Source organism: Gracilinanus agilis, chromosome 2 (assembly GCF_016433145.1).
Source record: "Gracilinanus agilis isolate LMUSP501 chromosome 2, AgileGrace, whole genome shotgun sequence".
NCBI classification, from domain to species: Eukaryota; Metazoa; Chordata; class Mammalia; order Didelphimorphia; family Didelphidae; genus Gracilinanus; species Gracilinanus agilis.
Window position 1 is genome coordinate 269,066,800 of NC_058131.1, and position 14,409 is coordinate 269,081,208.

Sequence of the window (14,409 nt, forward strand, 5' to 3'; positions counted from 1 at the left end):
AAACAGAGAGGAAAAAACAGTTAATGAATATTGGGATGGGAAGAAGTGAACTCATTATGAGGACTTTCTTAACCCTCATTCACAGGATCATGAGCCTTGGAAGTAGGCTACAGTCCTTTAGGCAATTTTGAGACCCTATTGATACTCCTGAGCTGGAAAAAACGTAGTGGTGAGAAAAGTGGGCTGTAATTTGGATCATTCAGCTCTGTCTTCAGATCTACATCCAGTCCCTTCCTCTCCATCTCATTCTCTTCAGAACTAGAACACCTTTTCCCCATTCTTCACCATGGCAACAATAAGGGGACCTTTGTGACAAGACGATGATATCTGACTTGGGAAAAGTCTAGATAAGCCAACAGAGCGCACGTATTTAGATCAGAAAAAGATGAATTTTGATCAGAAGGCTGTGAAGTTTTTGGCAAATTTTTATATGAATGGAGGCCAACATTGGACCCATGGTGGTATACAGACAAGGCAGCCAACACCCCCTAGCGGGTAACTGGCCTCAGATTTGGAAGGTTGAGAGCCGTTAGGAAGGTGGTATGGAATTAAGAGATATATTAAGAGATGAGGAATCAAGAACCAAAAGAGGAGTGGAGAATAGGTTTGAGAAAAGAGATAAGGATGATAATAGAGATGTGATGGAAATGAAATTAGGGAATCATATAGGATGGGGATGAAGATGGAAGAATGGGAATGAAATAAGGAATGGTTGGATATGGAAACTACAATGGGATATGATTGGAGTTGGAAAGAGGATGGAGATGAAGATAGAATTAATAATACATATTTATAGACCATTTTAAGGGATGTATGGTTAGGGCTAGGATAGGATTAGGGAGTGATACTCTCCAGGTAGGAGTAGGATAGGGGAATGGCACTCAGAGAGAAAGGGATTGGCATAATTATGAATGTTGAATCCCTAAAGTTCTGTGTTATGCATTATCTATCCCTGTCCCTTGGACAGGAGGAAATTGGCTCGGGGTCATCCCTCGCGCCCCCTAACTCTAGACAAGTGGGAATCTGCAAAGCTTCCAGCACCCCAGAATCTTCAAAATCTCCGTATGGGAGGAGTCACCCTGGTGCAGGATCCAGAACTTCTTCGAATCAGAAATGTAAAAGACTTCAGTAAATGCAGAGCCATGTGGGATGTAGGTAGGTCTGAGACTATTTCAAGGTTGGGGGAAGGGGGCAGTGGCACAGCTCCTCAGGAACTCAATTCTGTCTCTTATGCCTAGGCTTTGAAAGACGACCCCCGATCCTGATAGACATGGATACCCCAGGGCCAACCCAGTACTCTGTACCTGACGTGAGCATCCGAGAGTCTTCACCACATCCCCAATACAGCATTCGCTGCAAGACACCTCCCCGGGGTATGACTTCCCCTGCCCCATTCCCAGCACATTGTCCTCTCCTGAGCAATTCCCCCATCTTGGGATATAACTGCTCTCACCTTTGAACTTTTTGTACCTATAGGAAAGAGGCAAAAAAGTTGTGCCCTCAGTGGAAGGGGAGAGTAGTGTAGACAAATGACACTGTGTCCAGGAGGAGAAAAGGTGTTCAGTCCTGTGTTTATCATCTGGCAACTTCCAGTCCAATCAAATATGCATTTCTTGATTGCCTAACTTTATGCAAGACACTTTACTGGGCACCAGTGATGCTAATATAAAATGAAATACATTCCCTGACTTCAAAAACTTGCATTTTCCTTGAAGGATACAATATGTAAAGAGATAGTATTTATTCAGTAATAAGAAGAGGGAAAGAGAACAACAACAACTAGGGAGATGGTCAGGAAAGGTTGCCCATAGGGTAGTACATGAGTGAGATTCAGAGGAAGCTAAAGGTCCTTAGAAGAGCTGGTAAGGAGCAATTGCATTCCAGATCCAGGGAATAACCTGGGCAAAGACCCCAGAGGTGGGAAATGGAGTATCAATAGAAGGAAGGCATGTTTGACTGAGACGAGATTATAGTGGTCAATAAACTAGCAAAATAAGCTGAAGCTACATCATGTGAAGAGCTATAAATGGCAAGCTTTTATTAAGTTTGTACTTTAGAGGTTCCAATTGGAACCATTGAAGGTTGTTCAATTATAGAAGGACACAGTGAGATATGTGCTTCAGGCAGGTTATTCGACAACTGGATAGGAGAGGGAAAAGACTGGAAGCCAGGGAGTTCATTGAAGAGACTGCTACAACCCAGACAAGAGGAGATAAAAACCTATACTAGTGTGGTGAGCATGAGAGTAGAGAGAAGAGAAATGATTCAGGGAATGCTACTGATCAACAAGACTGGGCAACTGATTGGATATGGCAACATGAAAGAGACTGAGGAGTAGAAGGAAGACGATGCCAAGGTTGTGAAGCTGGCATGGTAAAGGACCCTTAACCTCAAATGAGAATTGTGGAGGGGTAGATAGTTATGGAAGCCAAGTTCCTTTGTGAACATGTAAAATTTGTGGAACAGTGTGGAGATATGGGACTCAGGGACAGATAGATTCCTCTGAGAATAATCTGCAAAAATTAACAATTGAGCCTATGGGAGTCAATGTGTAGGGAGAAGTCCCTGGGCAGAGCCTTGGGGTGTATCTTGGGGAGTAGATGAGACTATTAAGGAATGGTCAACTAGGTTAGAGAAGAATCAGGAAAGAGAATAGTGGAGCATCTAGAGGTGAGTAGGAGAGGAAATTAGTGGTCAATACTGTCAAAAATTGTAGGGAGGTCAAGAAGGATAAGGACTGAGAAAAAATACTAATTCTTGTTTGGTGGTAGCCTTGGAGAGAATAGTTTCATTTGCAGTGCTGGTTAAGCTTGGAAGTCAAGTTGCAAGGAGTGGGTAGAAAGAAAGAAGAGAGAAACAAAAAAGGGAGACTGTTTTGTTTTTTAAACCTTACTTTCCATCTTAGAATCAATACTATGTATTGGTTCCAAAGCAGAAGAATAATAAGGGGCAGGCATTGGGGATTAAGTGACTTCCCAGGGTCACCCAAGCTAGGAAGTATCTGAGACCAGATTTGAATCTAGGACCTCCCATCCCTAGGCCTGGCTCTCACTCCACTAAGCCATCTAGCTGGTCCTGGAGATGATTTTTTTTTAGCTATGAATTCCAGGAAAGAGTCTATAGAGGTTTCCTACTTCAACCAATTTTGCTTGAACTAGATACTAGCTAGTATTTGCTATATCCAGGGGCCTCAGAAGAATAGGAGTGGGAAGAGATATATTCTTCACACCACCACCACCAGCACCACCACCACCTCTGTCCATGACAGAATATTGGGCATGTCCTGATGATGGGTAATGTCTTCAGCTCAAGGCAGGAGAGTGGCAGAGGGACAGAGTCTTCCCTGAGATGTGAAAGTTGGTTGGAGTGGAACGGTTGCTGGCCCATTCATGATGGTTTTCTTCCTTTCCCAATCAAGATATAGCTCTGTGCCCTGATTACCTCTTGCTCTTTGGGGAGGCCCACTGAGTAGGAGCTTACAGTGACTACTCCTGATGCCAAGAGGATGCCCCCTTTCTTCCCACCCCTCCCAAAGTCCTCTAGCCAGGTCACCCACGATGGCAAACTGTCAGTCCCACAGAGCCCTCAGTGTGGGAAGGAGCAACTCTCTCCCATCCCTGCCTCTGTGCACAGTACTGACCTCTTGGCCTGTTCAAAGGTTTAGATTGTTCCTGTCCCTGTGGCCCTTCCTGGTCTCAGCTCGGATGGGCAGCCCCCAGCTTGCTGGGCCTAAGGAAAAGGGTGAGAGATGCCTCGCTCTGACTTCTAGATTCTATAGAGCCAGTATTCACATCTGTCTGAGGAGCCTTGCCCTAACCCTTCCAGCCTTCACCCTTTACCACTCTCCAGTCCTGTGTGGATCCCATTTGGTACCCTCTTAAATTCAGGCTTGCCTGCTTACCCCCATCCCTGATTTTCCTCCCCCACCCCCAGGAGGCCCAAGCCTCCGGTCCCCTTTTCTCTCCCTGGGACCCTCTTGACTCCCAACATGCCCTGCAGATGGTGGTGGCCGCAGGGCATGGCAAACTGCCTGGTTCCAGAGTGAAAGCCCTTTCACACAGAAGGCAGACTTCCTCCGGGAGAAGAAGGTACACAGGACTTTCTTGGACCCCCTCAGACCTGGCCTCCAGCCCCCCGGCTCTACCCTGGCCCAGCCTCTAGCCTTTGCTTTGTCCCATGACTGCACTCAGATTGATGGGCTCACTCCCCCACACCTTGGCCTAGTTCCTAAACCAGACGGGAAGGATTCTCGGCAGTATGTGCGTGGGCCCAACGGTGTGGGATGTTCCCTGGTGCCGTAGTGAGACAGGTGGAGGGAGAGGTGGTGGTGCAGGGCTTCAGGCTCCGGTGTGCTGACTGTCTCCTCTCTGATCCCCCCTGCAGTGGCCATCCCCGTTCCACTACACGCAGCCCTGCAGCCTGGGGCCCCAGCAGCCCAGCCGGCCCAGCTTTCCTGCCTTCACCTTTGGCCACAGGAGGCTGGTCTCCAAGGCTAGTAAGTGCAGCCCTGGCTACTCCCCATAGCACCCCACAGTCGTTCTGGGCTGGGGGGCGGGGTAGGAGGGAAGGAGATCTCCTAGCTTGATGCTGCTGTCTGCAGGCTGCTCTTTTACACTTCCAATTCCACAGAGGAAATGCGACCCAGCCCCAATACCTACAACGTTGTCCCAGGCTTTCAGCTGAAGGGTACTCGCTCTCCTGCCTTCTCTATGAGTCGGGCCCAGGCTCTGAACACTTGGATCAGTCCTGGTAAGACATGGGACTGGAAAGGGCATGCAGTGCCGTCCTTGGGATGAGGAACCATTAGTCTGGGGAGGATCTTAGGAGTCAAGTAAGAGTAACGAAGTATCTGGGAACGAGGGGAGGGGAGGGGAGTTTTAGAGATCTAGAAAAGAAGCTGAGAATTAGAATCTTGGGGAGGAGGTGGTAACGAAGTGGGGATAGGTAGAGAGGGTCTCTGAGGCAGAAATAAAAATGGGAAATGAGGCTTTAAGGTTCTGGAAGGAAGATTGGAGTCTCTGGGTCCAGAGAAGAATCTCTGGGACTCACAAGGAAGATGAAGACTTTAGGAGAATTGGGATCTCTGGAGACCAAAAGTAGGAGCATGGATGGGGAAAGAAGGTCTCCAGGGCCTAATCAGGGGGTGGTGGAGTTCCAAGTTGTGGGGCTTGGACTTCTGGTATCTTTACTTAGCTCTCCTCCTCCTTATAGCTCATACCCCAGGGCCAGCTGCATACTATGTTGAAGATTCCTACAATTCTCGCTATCCGTCAACCCCAGGAGTCCTCATCCAGGGTGAGCGCAGGCCTAAGAGGCATGAGACAGGGCCCTTCTGCTCCCTCTAGAGCCTTGGAAGCCTGGGGCCTTCGAGCCTCGCTCTTGAACCTGGATCCCTCCCTGTGGCCTGTGCTATACATTAGAACGTGGGACCTCAGGATCCTGGGCCACTTGATAGAACCCAGAACCCAGAGGTTTCCCCTGGGTTCCTTCCTACGCTCTGGAACCAGAAGCCTTGGTCTTAGAGCCCCAGCCCTGCCCAGGTCCAATCTTGTGCCTCTCTTGTTATATAGTTATATATTGTTTTTTCCTAGACTCTCTATTCCATTCATGGCTACCAGTTTACACACAGATTGATAACCGACATTCAGAATAAGATACAGAGTACACAATAACACATTCAGTATTATGAGCAAAATCCACACACTTAAAAATTAAGGATAACACAATACAAAGTAGTGGGTGCTACTTTTTCTGTCTTCTCTTTGGCTATTTTTGTGGTTGTATCTCTTTCTCTGTCTTTCTCTAGCCATGATCTCTTGCTAAAGCTGAGGTCAGCAGGCTTTCAGGGCCCCGGGCCTCAGTGAAGAGCTAAAGTGGGCAACTCCGCCCTAAGAACTCCTATAGAACCAAAGGGAGATGACGTGAGTGGGGACTAGGCAGACTGCAGCCACAGCTGGCAGTCATACCCCACACTAGGAGACACTTTCTTTGTGTGAGTTAGATCCCCAGGCTAACTAAGGCCTGTACATTAGATATATCTTTAAGAACACATTCCCTCTCTCCCTTCATGTGATGAGACTCCTCCAGTGAGGAGACAGATCTCAGGGGAAGGCTCCTGCCACTGGGCATCCTTGGCTGCTGTTTTTGGCTTGACCTGCCTTAGAGAAATCACAAAGCCTCTGGGGGTGCTACCCAGGAAGGGGAAGGAACCTCAGGATAGGGGAGTGAGTTGGCAGAAGTTCTGAGCTGTGTGTTTGTGCACAGATGTGTATGTGAGTTGTTGGCATGCTGTTTGTGTTCAGTATCAAGTAAAACACGTCCCCAAACTCCCTCTCTGGTATTATGGGGTCCCGCCCTCTCCATAATCCCAGCACTGCCCTAGCTTAGAAGGGTCCTGAAATAGACCCCAAATGGAGCAGGCCTGCCTGGCATAGGAGGAGAGGGCAAGTGTTTGGGGAATTGGGACTTTTGAGTGGAAGCTTTGCTCTTAGCCAACACATTCCAGATTTCACACAGGGAGTTGGGCTTGTTCTGTGGACAAGGGGATTCCTAGTCCCTGCAAGTCTTGGTTCTCTTCTCTTCTCTCATGTTCTCTTGGTGGTCTGGTCCTTTGTCCCTATCATATCTGCCCTTGGCTGGGGCTGCTGCTATGTGCTTGGGAGCTGCAGTGTTCTGGGTTCTGCTGGTTTTAGAGAGGTGAGATGAGCACAATTGGTCGGTTTTGAAAAGGTTCAGAGGAACAGGCAGCAATCCTGTGAAAACTTGCCTGATCTCAGTCCCGGCCTCATCTGTGGCCGTGTTTCGTCCAGTGTGGGCTGCAGCAGCCCCCTCTTCCCATGATGAGAGAGGAATTGCTCTGGATCCACACCGATTCCCTCCTACCCTGCAGTGTCTGCAGGAGCTGTGACTGTCACTCTCATGCCCCAAGGGGGAAAAAACCACAAAATGGTACTATTTGGAAGAAATGATGAAAAATGAAGGTTTATGAAAAAAGTTGATAAATTTTAAATATAAAATTTTGGTTTGAACAAGTCCTCAGTGAAGCAGTGACAACACATTCTACACATATCAGCTGAGGGAGTAAATGGGAGGCAGTTTCATCCTCTATGGGGGGGAGGGGCTTCACGTTCTCCAGTGGGGTTAAGGTACATCCCCTGATAAGCAGTGAGCCCGGTGATGATTGCATCATAGCTTCTGAGCTGCAAGGAACCTTGGAGAAACCATTTAGTCCAATCGTTTTACCAAAGAGGGAACTGCATCAGAGAGGTTGTCTTTTCAGTCACATCAAAGTGACCAAATTGGGATTTGAACTCAGGTTGTCAGACTCCAAATCTAGAGTTCTTTCCATCAGGCATGGGCCTAGCATTCAAAGGGTCTTCCTAGAGTTATAAAAGAGTAATCCCATCCTCCTATACTACTTTTTTTTCCCCTTAAACCCTTACCTTCTTAGAATCAACATATTGATTTTAAAGCAAAAGAGCAATAAGGGCTAGGCTATGGGGATTTAGTGACTTGTTCAGGGTCACACAGCTAGGAAGTGTATGAGGCCAGATAGGATCCCAGGACCTCCCATCTCCAGGCCTGGCTCTATCCATCTAGCTGCCCCCTGCCCTCCCTTAAGAGAACATTCTGTCTTCTGATTACCCTACTGTGCTACAGAGTTCTTATAAGATCATCCAGTCTTCCTGTGGACAAGGTCATCTAGTCCAAGGCCCCTGCCATTTCCCCACCAAGCTCATCTCATCCAATCCCCTGGCAGTATTCCCAGTGAGGGGTTTCCCAGGCTTTCCCTGAAGATCTTCAGTAATGGGAAACCTGGCAGCCACCCATACCATTTTTGCCCATTTCTATTTGTTAGGTTGTTTTTCTTTGTGTTGAGCTGAAATCTGACATTTCTGTTTATTTTAGTTCTGCCTTCTGAAGGCCAAGTGAATCCCAATTCCAAGTGATAGTTTTTCAAATACTTGAATGCAGGTCCTCCCTACATCTTCTCCAGGTTGACTATCCTCAGCCTTCATGGTTTCAAGTTTCCTTACCATGAGGGTCCCCTTCCCCTGGACATTACCCAGCTTGTGGATCTCCTTTTTGTGCGGCCAGATTCTGGGCCCCACAGCTCCATGTCCAAGCTCCGTGCATATCCTCATTTCCCTCAGGAGGCTGTCTTAAAGACTAGTCATTCCTCTTTCTAGGGTACCTTTCAGGAGCCCACCAAAACAGATATCTTCTCCAGAGCCAAGGCCAGAATCATTCCCTACATCCTACTTCATCCTGAGCTGCTATTTCCAGATGCCCTATTTCAGCTCTTTCAGGCCTCCATTTTGGATTCTGAGGTTCCGAACATAACAACCTTTAGGATACCAAAAGAACTTGATTCAGTGGGTCTAGAAAGTAGCCCCAATTTTCCTAGCCCTTTGATAGGGTTTAGCCAGCTGGCAGAAAGCGAGTCCTCAGGAAGCGGTTTGTAGTTTTTAGCTTGGGTATCTTGCAGGGCTGTGTTCCCAGACTGGAATTGGGTTGTAGCATGTCAGGGGCTCTCCTGTGTGGAGTCGTCTGTCAAGATCTGCAGAAATACAAGGCCACTGAGGAGCAATGGCAGCTGGGGGTGGGCATGAGTTGGGCTGGACCCAGTTCTTAGGTGGATACAGGGCTCTGAACTTTCCTGTCTGGGAGTTGTGAACCTGGCCAAATCTGTGCCCAGAGAACCTCTCGGCGGCCATGACAAACCTTTAAAGAGTGCCCAGAGAGCATATTCAAGCTGTCTGTGAGCCCAGGCTACCTACCACTACCTACTGGAGAGAGCTGAGGGAGAAAGTGCATGCTTTGGGCAGCTGGGCAGAAGTGTGGGGCATTCCAAAAATGTCCTCCAGCGCTGGCAAGAGGGAGAACGGAGCAGCTCTCCGAGGGCCGGCTCTGCACACGTGCCATGTCTTCACCAACCAAGGCTCTGGGGCCCCTTTCCAGGTCTAAGCCTCCTGGACAGTGGCTTTCCTGGATGGACTCCTTAAGGACTAGATCCTGGGCTGGTCCTCCTTTTTGCTGAGATTAGCTCAGACCTAACAGGATTCCCGGTGGGAGATGTGCTTTTATCCGATTCTCCCCGGGCTGTAAATACTTCAGAGAGGGAATGAAGTCATCCTGGGAGTGGCTGGGAGGAGCTGGAGGGGCATAACCTTGGCTCTCCTTCCCATGCTGGGCCCCACCAGGAGAAACTGGAAAAGGCTGGATGAGGGGAGGAGGCCTGGGCGGGACCTAGGCAGCCTTCTGTCAGCACAGGTATGCAGATAATGCCCACCTGGCCTACCCCTTCTGTTCCACAGTCTGTCCTTTCAGGTAGGAGAAGCAAGACTGCTCCGTCCTGAAAAGGTTCAGGGGAGCAAGACGGCAAGCCTGTGAAATCTTGCCTGATCCCAATTCAGGTCTCTTCTGCAGAGTTCCATCCCAGAATGGGCTCTCCCAGCCCTCTCCCAGTTTCCCCACCACTGGGGCCTGGGCATCTAATTACCTGGCTGCCTGGAGGCTAGGGCCGGCTTTTTTTTTTTAAGTCTCTTTGGTCTTTTATCTATTCTAAGGCTGGAGAACAACAAGGGCCCAACAGTAGTGGTTAAGTGACACGCCCAGGGTCACACAGCTAGAAGGGGCCAGATTGGAAGCCAGGCCAGCCCATCTCCAGCCCGCCATTCTTTCCCCTGTGCTTCCTAGCTCGGATGGCTCTCCTTTGGATGACTTCTGCCTGTGTCTCTCTCCTATATATACATGCTCATGTAGTGTATGTCATACATGCACCTGCACAAACACATCTTTGTTAAGGTGCACTGTTGCTCTGAAGGTTGGCCAAGAACTAGTTTTCTCTTTATTTGGCTCTGGGAAAATAGAGGCTATTGTACTCCCTCCAGCCTGGCTAGAAAAGAAGGGGAGGAAGAGAGAGAGGGAGGGAAAGAGAGAGGGAAGGAGGAAGAGTCACAGAGACATTGGGGGATTTAATGGCCTGCCTCTGGCTGCAGGGGAAAGAGACCATCTCTTCCATGCCTCTGGAGATCATGAATTCCTTAAGACTAGGGAAAAGCTACCTAGGGGGTGAATTGGAGGGAAATACCCCCCTGTAGTTTCCCTCTTATTCTCCAGGCCCTTTCGTGGTCTGGCCAGTGCAGCTTAGCCTTGCAAGGAAGGGCCTCCCAAATGGCCCGCTGATGGAAGACCCTAATCACAACAGTAATGACAGCTCCTCCTGGGTGCCAGGTATTAATAAGCCCTCTCTATGGCCCAATTTGGTCTTCACGACTGACCCAGGAGGTAGGTGTTATCTCCATTTTGCAGATGTGGAAAGGGAGGCAAAGGAGGCTTCCGTGATTGCCCCAGGCCCCAGGCGGTGCAAGGCCAAGGCCAGTGGTTGTGTGGTATTTGTGGGGCCTTTGCTTACACTAGCAGCCCTCCTGGTTCCAGGCCTTGTGGTGGGGAGATAGATAAGCAATGTCTGTTTCCTTAGGTCCTTTCTAATCTAATGGGAGAATATAAAAATCAAGTTTAATAACAGTGCAGAGGTCTTCTCCATTTTGTTAACTACTAAGTGAAGGAGATGGTAAATCTATAGGAGTTTGAAGGAGAGAAGAGATCTTTACAGATTAGGCAGCATTCTAGAAGCGGGTCCAGAATGAGAACCACTACAAATCCCCCAGGATTGCTTGTGTTACCCAAGCTTGGAATAATACTGGTACTTGAACCCAGGGTGGAGAAAACACTCTGCTAAGTAAACACCAGCTGGATCAGGCTAAGCTCAGCCAAAGTCTCTTTGATATGAACCTTATTCTAAACATTCCCCACCCCATCTTCCCTCTACAAAAAAAAAAAAAAAAAAAAAGACATTCTTCAGTTATTTTAGAAATTCTTCTATAGAACAAACTTCCAGCACTGGTGGTCACCCCCCTCCCCCTCCCCAAGGGTCCTGAAGCCCGTGGAAGCACGCGGATGGGCCGGCAGCCCTGGAGGGCTGTCTAGAGACTGCTAACTTCTCTCTCTCTGACTTTCAATAAAGTCTATGTAAATAAACCAGTGGTAGCACGCTCCGTTTGTCAGACCTCTGAATCCAGTATTCAGGCCAACACAGGTGGTCAGGGATACTTCCAGAAGAGGCGGGACTTAACTGGCATAAGTAGATTTGGCTAGGGAGGATATATGTGTGTGTATATGTATGTGTTATAGATAATATGCATATATATAATAGATAATATCACCTATATGTGGTTGGCCGTGTAATATTGGCCTCCTCTCAAAGAGGCATGGATATGATCTGGGATCTAGCCAGCTGAGTGCTAAATTTTCATTATGAGCATTTGTACCTTAGAGTCAGCAATGGTTACAAATTAGGACTTTCTTTTTTTTTATTATTCATACTTAATGGAAGTATTAACAGAAGGGAGACTGATTTCCACCTTTGTTGACCATGGCTGGATGCTTTGCTTCTTTCTGTGTCGAACTCCAAGAAGGGTACATACGGAGATACATACTATATATATCCACATACCACATATACATCGTTAATGTATATGTGTAGATAGAGAGAAAAAACATTTTTGTTAATTAAAAAGTTTTCATACACACACACACACACACACACACACACAGCTTGTTATAGATAATTTAACTCCAATAAAATGCTGGGTACCCAAAAGACCAGGAAGAGCGAGCTAATGCATAAGAAGTACATTGAAAGTGGAGGGGGCAGCTGGGTAGCTCAGTGGATTGAGAGTCAGGCCTAGAGACGGGAGGTCCTAGGTTCAAATCTGACCTCAGACACTTCCCAGCTGTGTGACTCTGGGCAAGTCACTTGACCCCCATTGCCTACCCTTACCAATCTTCTGTCTTAGAACTAATACATAGTATTGATTCTAAGGCAGAAGGTAAGGGTTTAAAAAAAAAAATGGAGAAGTTCTATAATTAGAGTAGAACAAGGAATATATGAGTAAATGAGTTCTTCACCTTGGGAGCAAGATATAAATACCGACTCAAGCAAGAAGAGAATGATGTCCCAGGCGTGTTAGTTATACGTGTTGGGGATAGTGGGGAGGGAAACAATCTGAGCAGTTCCCAGAGTTGGAAGTTCTTAAGCCAAGGGATATGTAGAGGACTTGCCCCTTAAGCTTCTGCAGCTCCAGGGAGATCTGACTGCCATTCAGAAGTTTGAGCTTATCCAAATGACTATATGACTAAACATAAATCATAAATTAGAGAAGCAAGAAAGAAATTGCCTGTCAGATCTATGAATGAGGGAAAGTTAATGGCTAAACAAAAGGTAAAGAAGGGTCACAGGAGGTAAAAAATGAGTGGTTTTAATTACATTAAAAAAAAAGTTTTTGTACAAGCAAAACCAAGGAGCTAAAAAGAAGCAGGTAAATGGGGGAAGGGAAGAATCTTTGAAGCAAGTTTTTCGGATAAAGGTCTTTTATTTTTTTAAAGTTCTTGTTTCTAAGATATATAGGGAAATGATTCACATAAGAATTTATTTATAAGAATAAAAGCCATTCTCCAATTGGGATATGAATAGTCCGTTTTTTAGAGGGAGATTCAAGCTATCAATTACCATCTAAAATGCTCCAAATCACTAAAAACTAGAGAAATGCAAATTAAAACAACTCTGAGGATCCATCTCATACCCATCAGATTGGCAAAGCTGACCAAAAGGAAAATGACAGCCTAGAAGAGTTGAGGAAATATAGGTACATCGATGCACCTCATCTAGTCATTTTGGAAAGCAATCTGACAGTTTGTCCCAAAAGCTATTAAACTATGACCTTTGGCCTAGTAATACCACTACCAGGTCTATACCCCAAAAACATTAAAAAAAAAAAAAGGGAAACCCCATATATACAAAACTATAGCAGGTTTTTTTTTTTTAACAGTAGCAAAGAATTAAGGGAGTACCCACCCATCAACTGGGTAATGGTTGAACAAGTTATAGTATAAAATGATGGGATATTATTGTGCTTTTAAAAAAATGATGAAAGGGATGATTTCAATAAACCTGAAAAGACTTGTATGAACTGATAAAGAGTGAAATGAGCAGACCAGAAGAATTTAAACAATAATAGCAATGTTAAGATAAACAACTTTCAAAGACTCAACTCCAGATGACTCAAAGTAAAACATGATACCCACCTCCTAATAAAGAGGTGATGGACTCAGAGTACAAATTGGGACATATTTTATGGGGGAACGTGACCAATGTGGGAGTTTGTTTTGCTTGACTCTATATATTTGCAATGGAGGTTTTGTTTTTCTTGCTTTCTCAGTAAGGGAGGAGGTGGAAGATAAAGAAGGTGGATTTGAAAATAAGATAAAATGTAATTTTTTTAAAAGTCTGAGCTTGCTTTTCTAAACTACCTCTCAAAAGTTCTCCAGTCACCTCTTCATGTTGTAACTTAGTATTCTCTCAGCCAATCAGAAGTCACTTAACCAGGCCTCTTAGAAAGCGCAGCATGGTGGCAGGGCTCTTAAGCACAACCTAAGGTTTGGGGAAAAAGTGAAATCAGAGAAGGAAGAGGTGAAATACTCCAGATCAGATACAGCATTAGCAAAGGCCCGCCCCCCCCCCAAAAAAAGGAACTTAATTAGGTTCATGTAGGGAAGCTCAGAGGAGAACTCTGGGTGAGGCTTGACCCTGTATTTTGCAGGAATTCCATGCTGCCATTTTCTATATTACAGAAGCTAAAATTGGACAGTTACAAATGTGATCCAAGCTACATGAATAGAATAATGTCCAAATTGTAGGGAGTTCTAGACCTGTTATAAGATCTTGGATTTAGGAGAATTTTCATTTGAGGTTCGAGTACAAGTCCTGTCTGGAATGGTGGGAGGGACCTATAAGGTGGGAGCTGCCAGTGTTGAGAAAAAAGGCAACTAGGTTTTCCCTGGCCATGCCCTGGAAGGTGCAGGGATGGAGGCTAAGTCAGGCTTATTCCTACTTGCTTTCCAACAAAGTAAAGGGTAAGGGTTGAAAATAACAGATCCAACATTAAAAGCAAGTGAGTTGGAGATAGTCCAGATTTGCCAGAATATTTCCTCAGATAACAATGACTTTCTGTGCAAAAAAAAAAAAAAAAAATAGGCCAAGACTTTGGTTCTAAAATTATCTTTCAAGATGATGAGTCACTTATAAACTATAAAAATGGGATTGAAAACATTCTTTTTATTTATTTTTATTTAATTTAATTTTTTCAGTTACATGTAGAAACAATTTTTGACAATTATTTTTTGACATTTCAGAATTCAAGTTTCCTCCCAACCTTCCCTACCCCAAGGTGATGAATAATATGATAAAAATTATATCCATACTTTCATGTAATACATATTTCTATATTGCTCATGTCATGATAGAAGTCACACGTCAAACATATAATAGAAATGTCATGGAGGAAA

General features: G+C 45.9%; 1 protein-coding gene across 1 annotated transcript; it reads left to right on the forward strand.

Annotated features, from left to right (window-relative positions):
• The first annotated feature begins 385 nt into the window (after positions 1-385).
• STPG3 (sperm-tail PG-rich repeat containing 3) lies at positions 386-5,345 on the forward strand. The gene is given in 9 exon segments (XM_044659661.1): positions 386-495; positions 968-1,155; positions 1,239-1,373; positions 4,000-4,088; positions 4,191-4,292; positions 4,384-4,482; positions 4,630-4,638; positions 4,641-4,749; positions 5,212-5,345. Coding segments are annotated over 9 exon segments (975 nt in total).
• Positions 5,346-14,409: the final 9,064 nt, after the last annotated feature.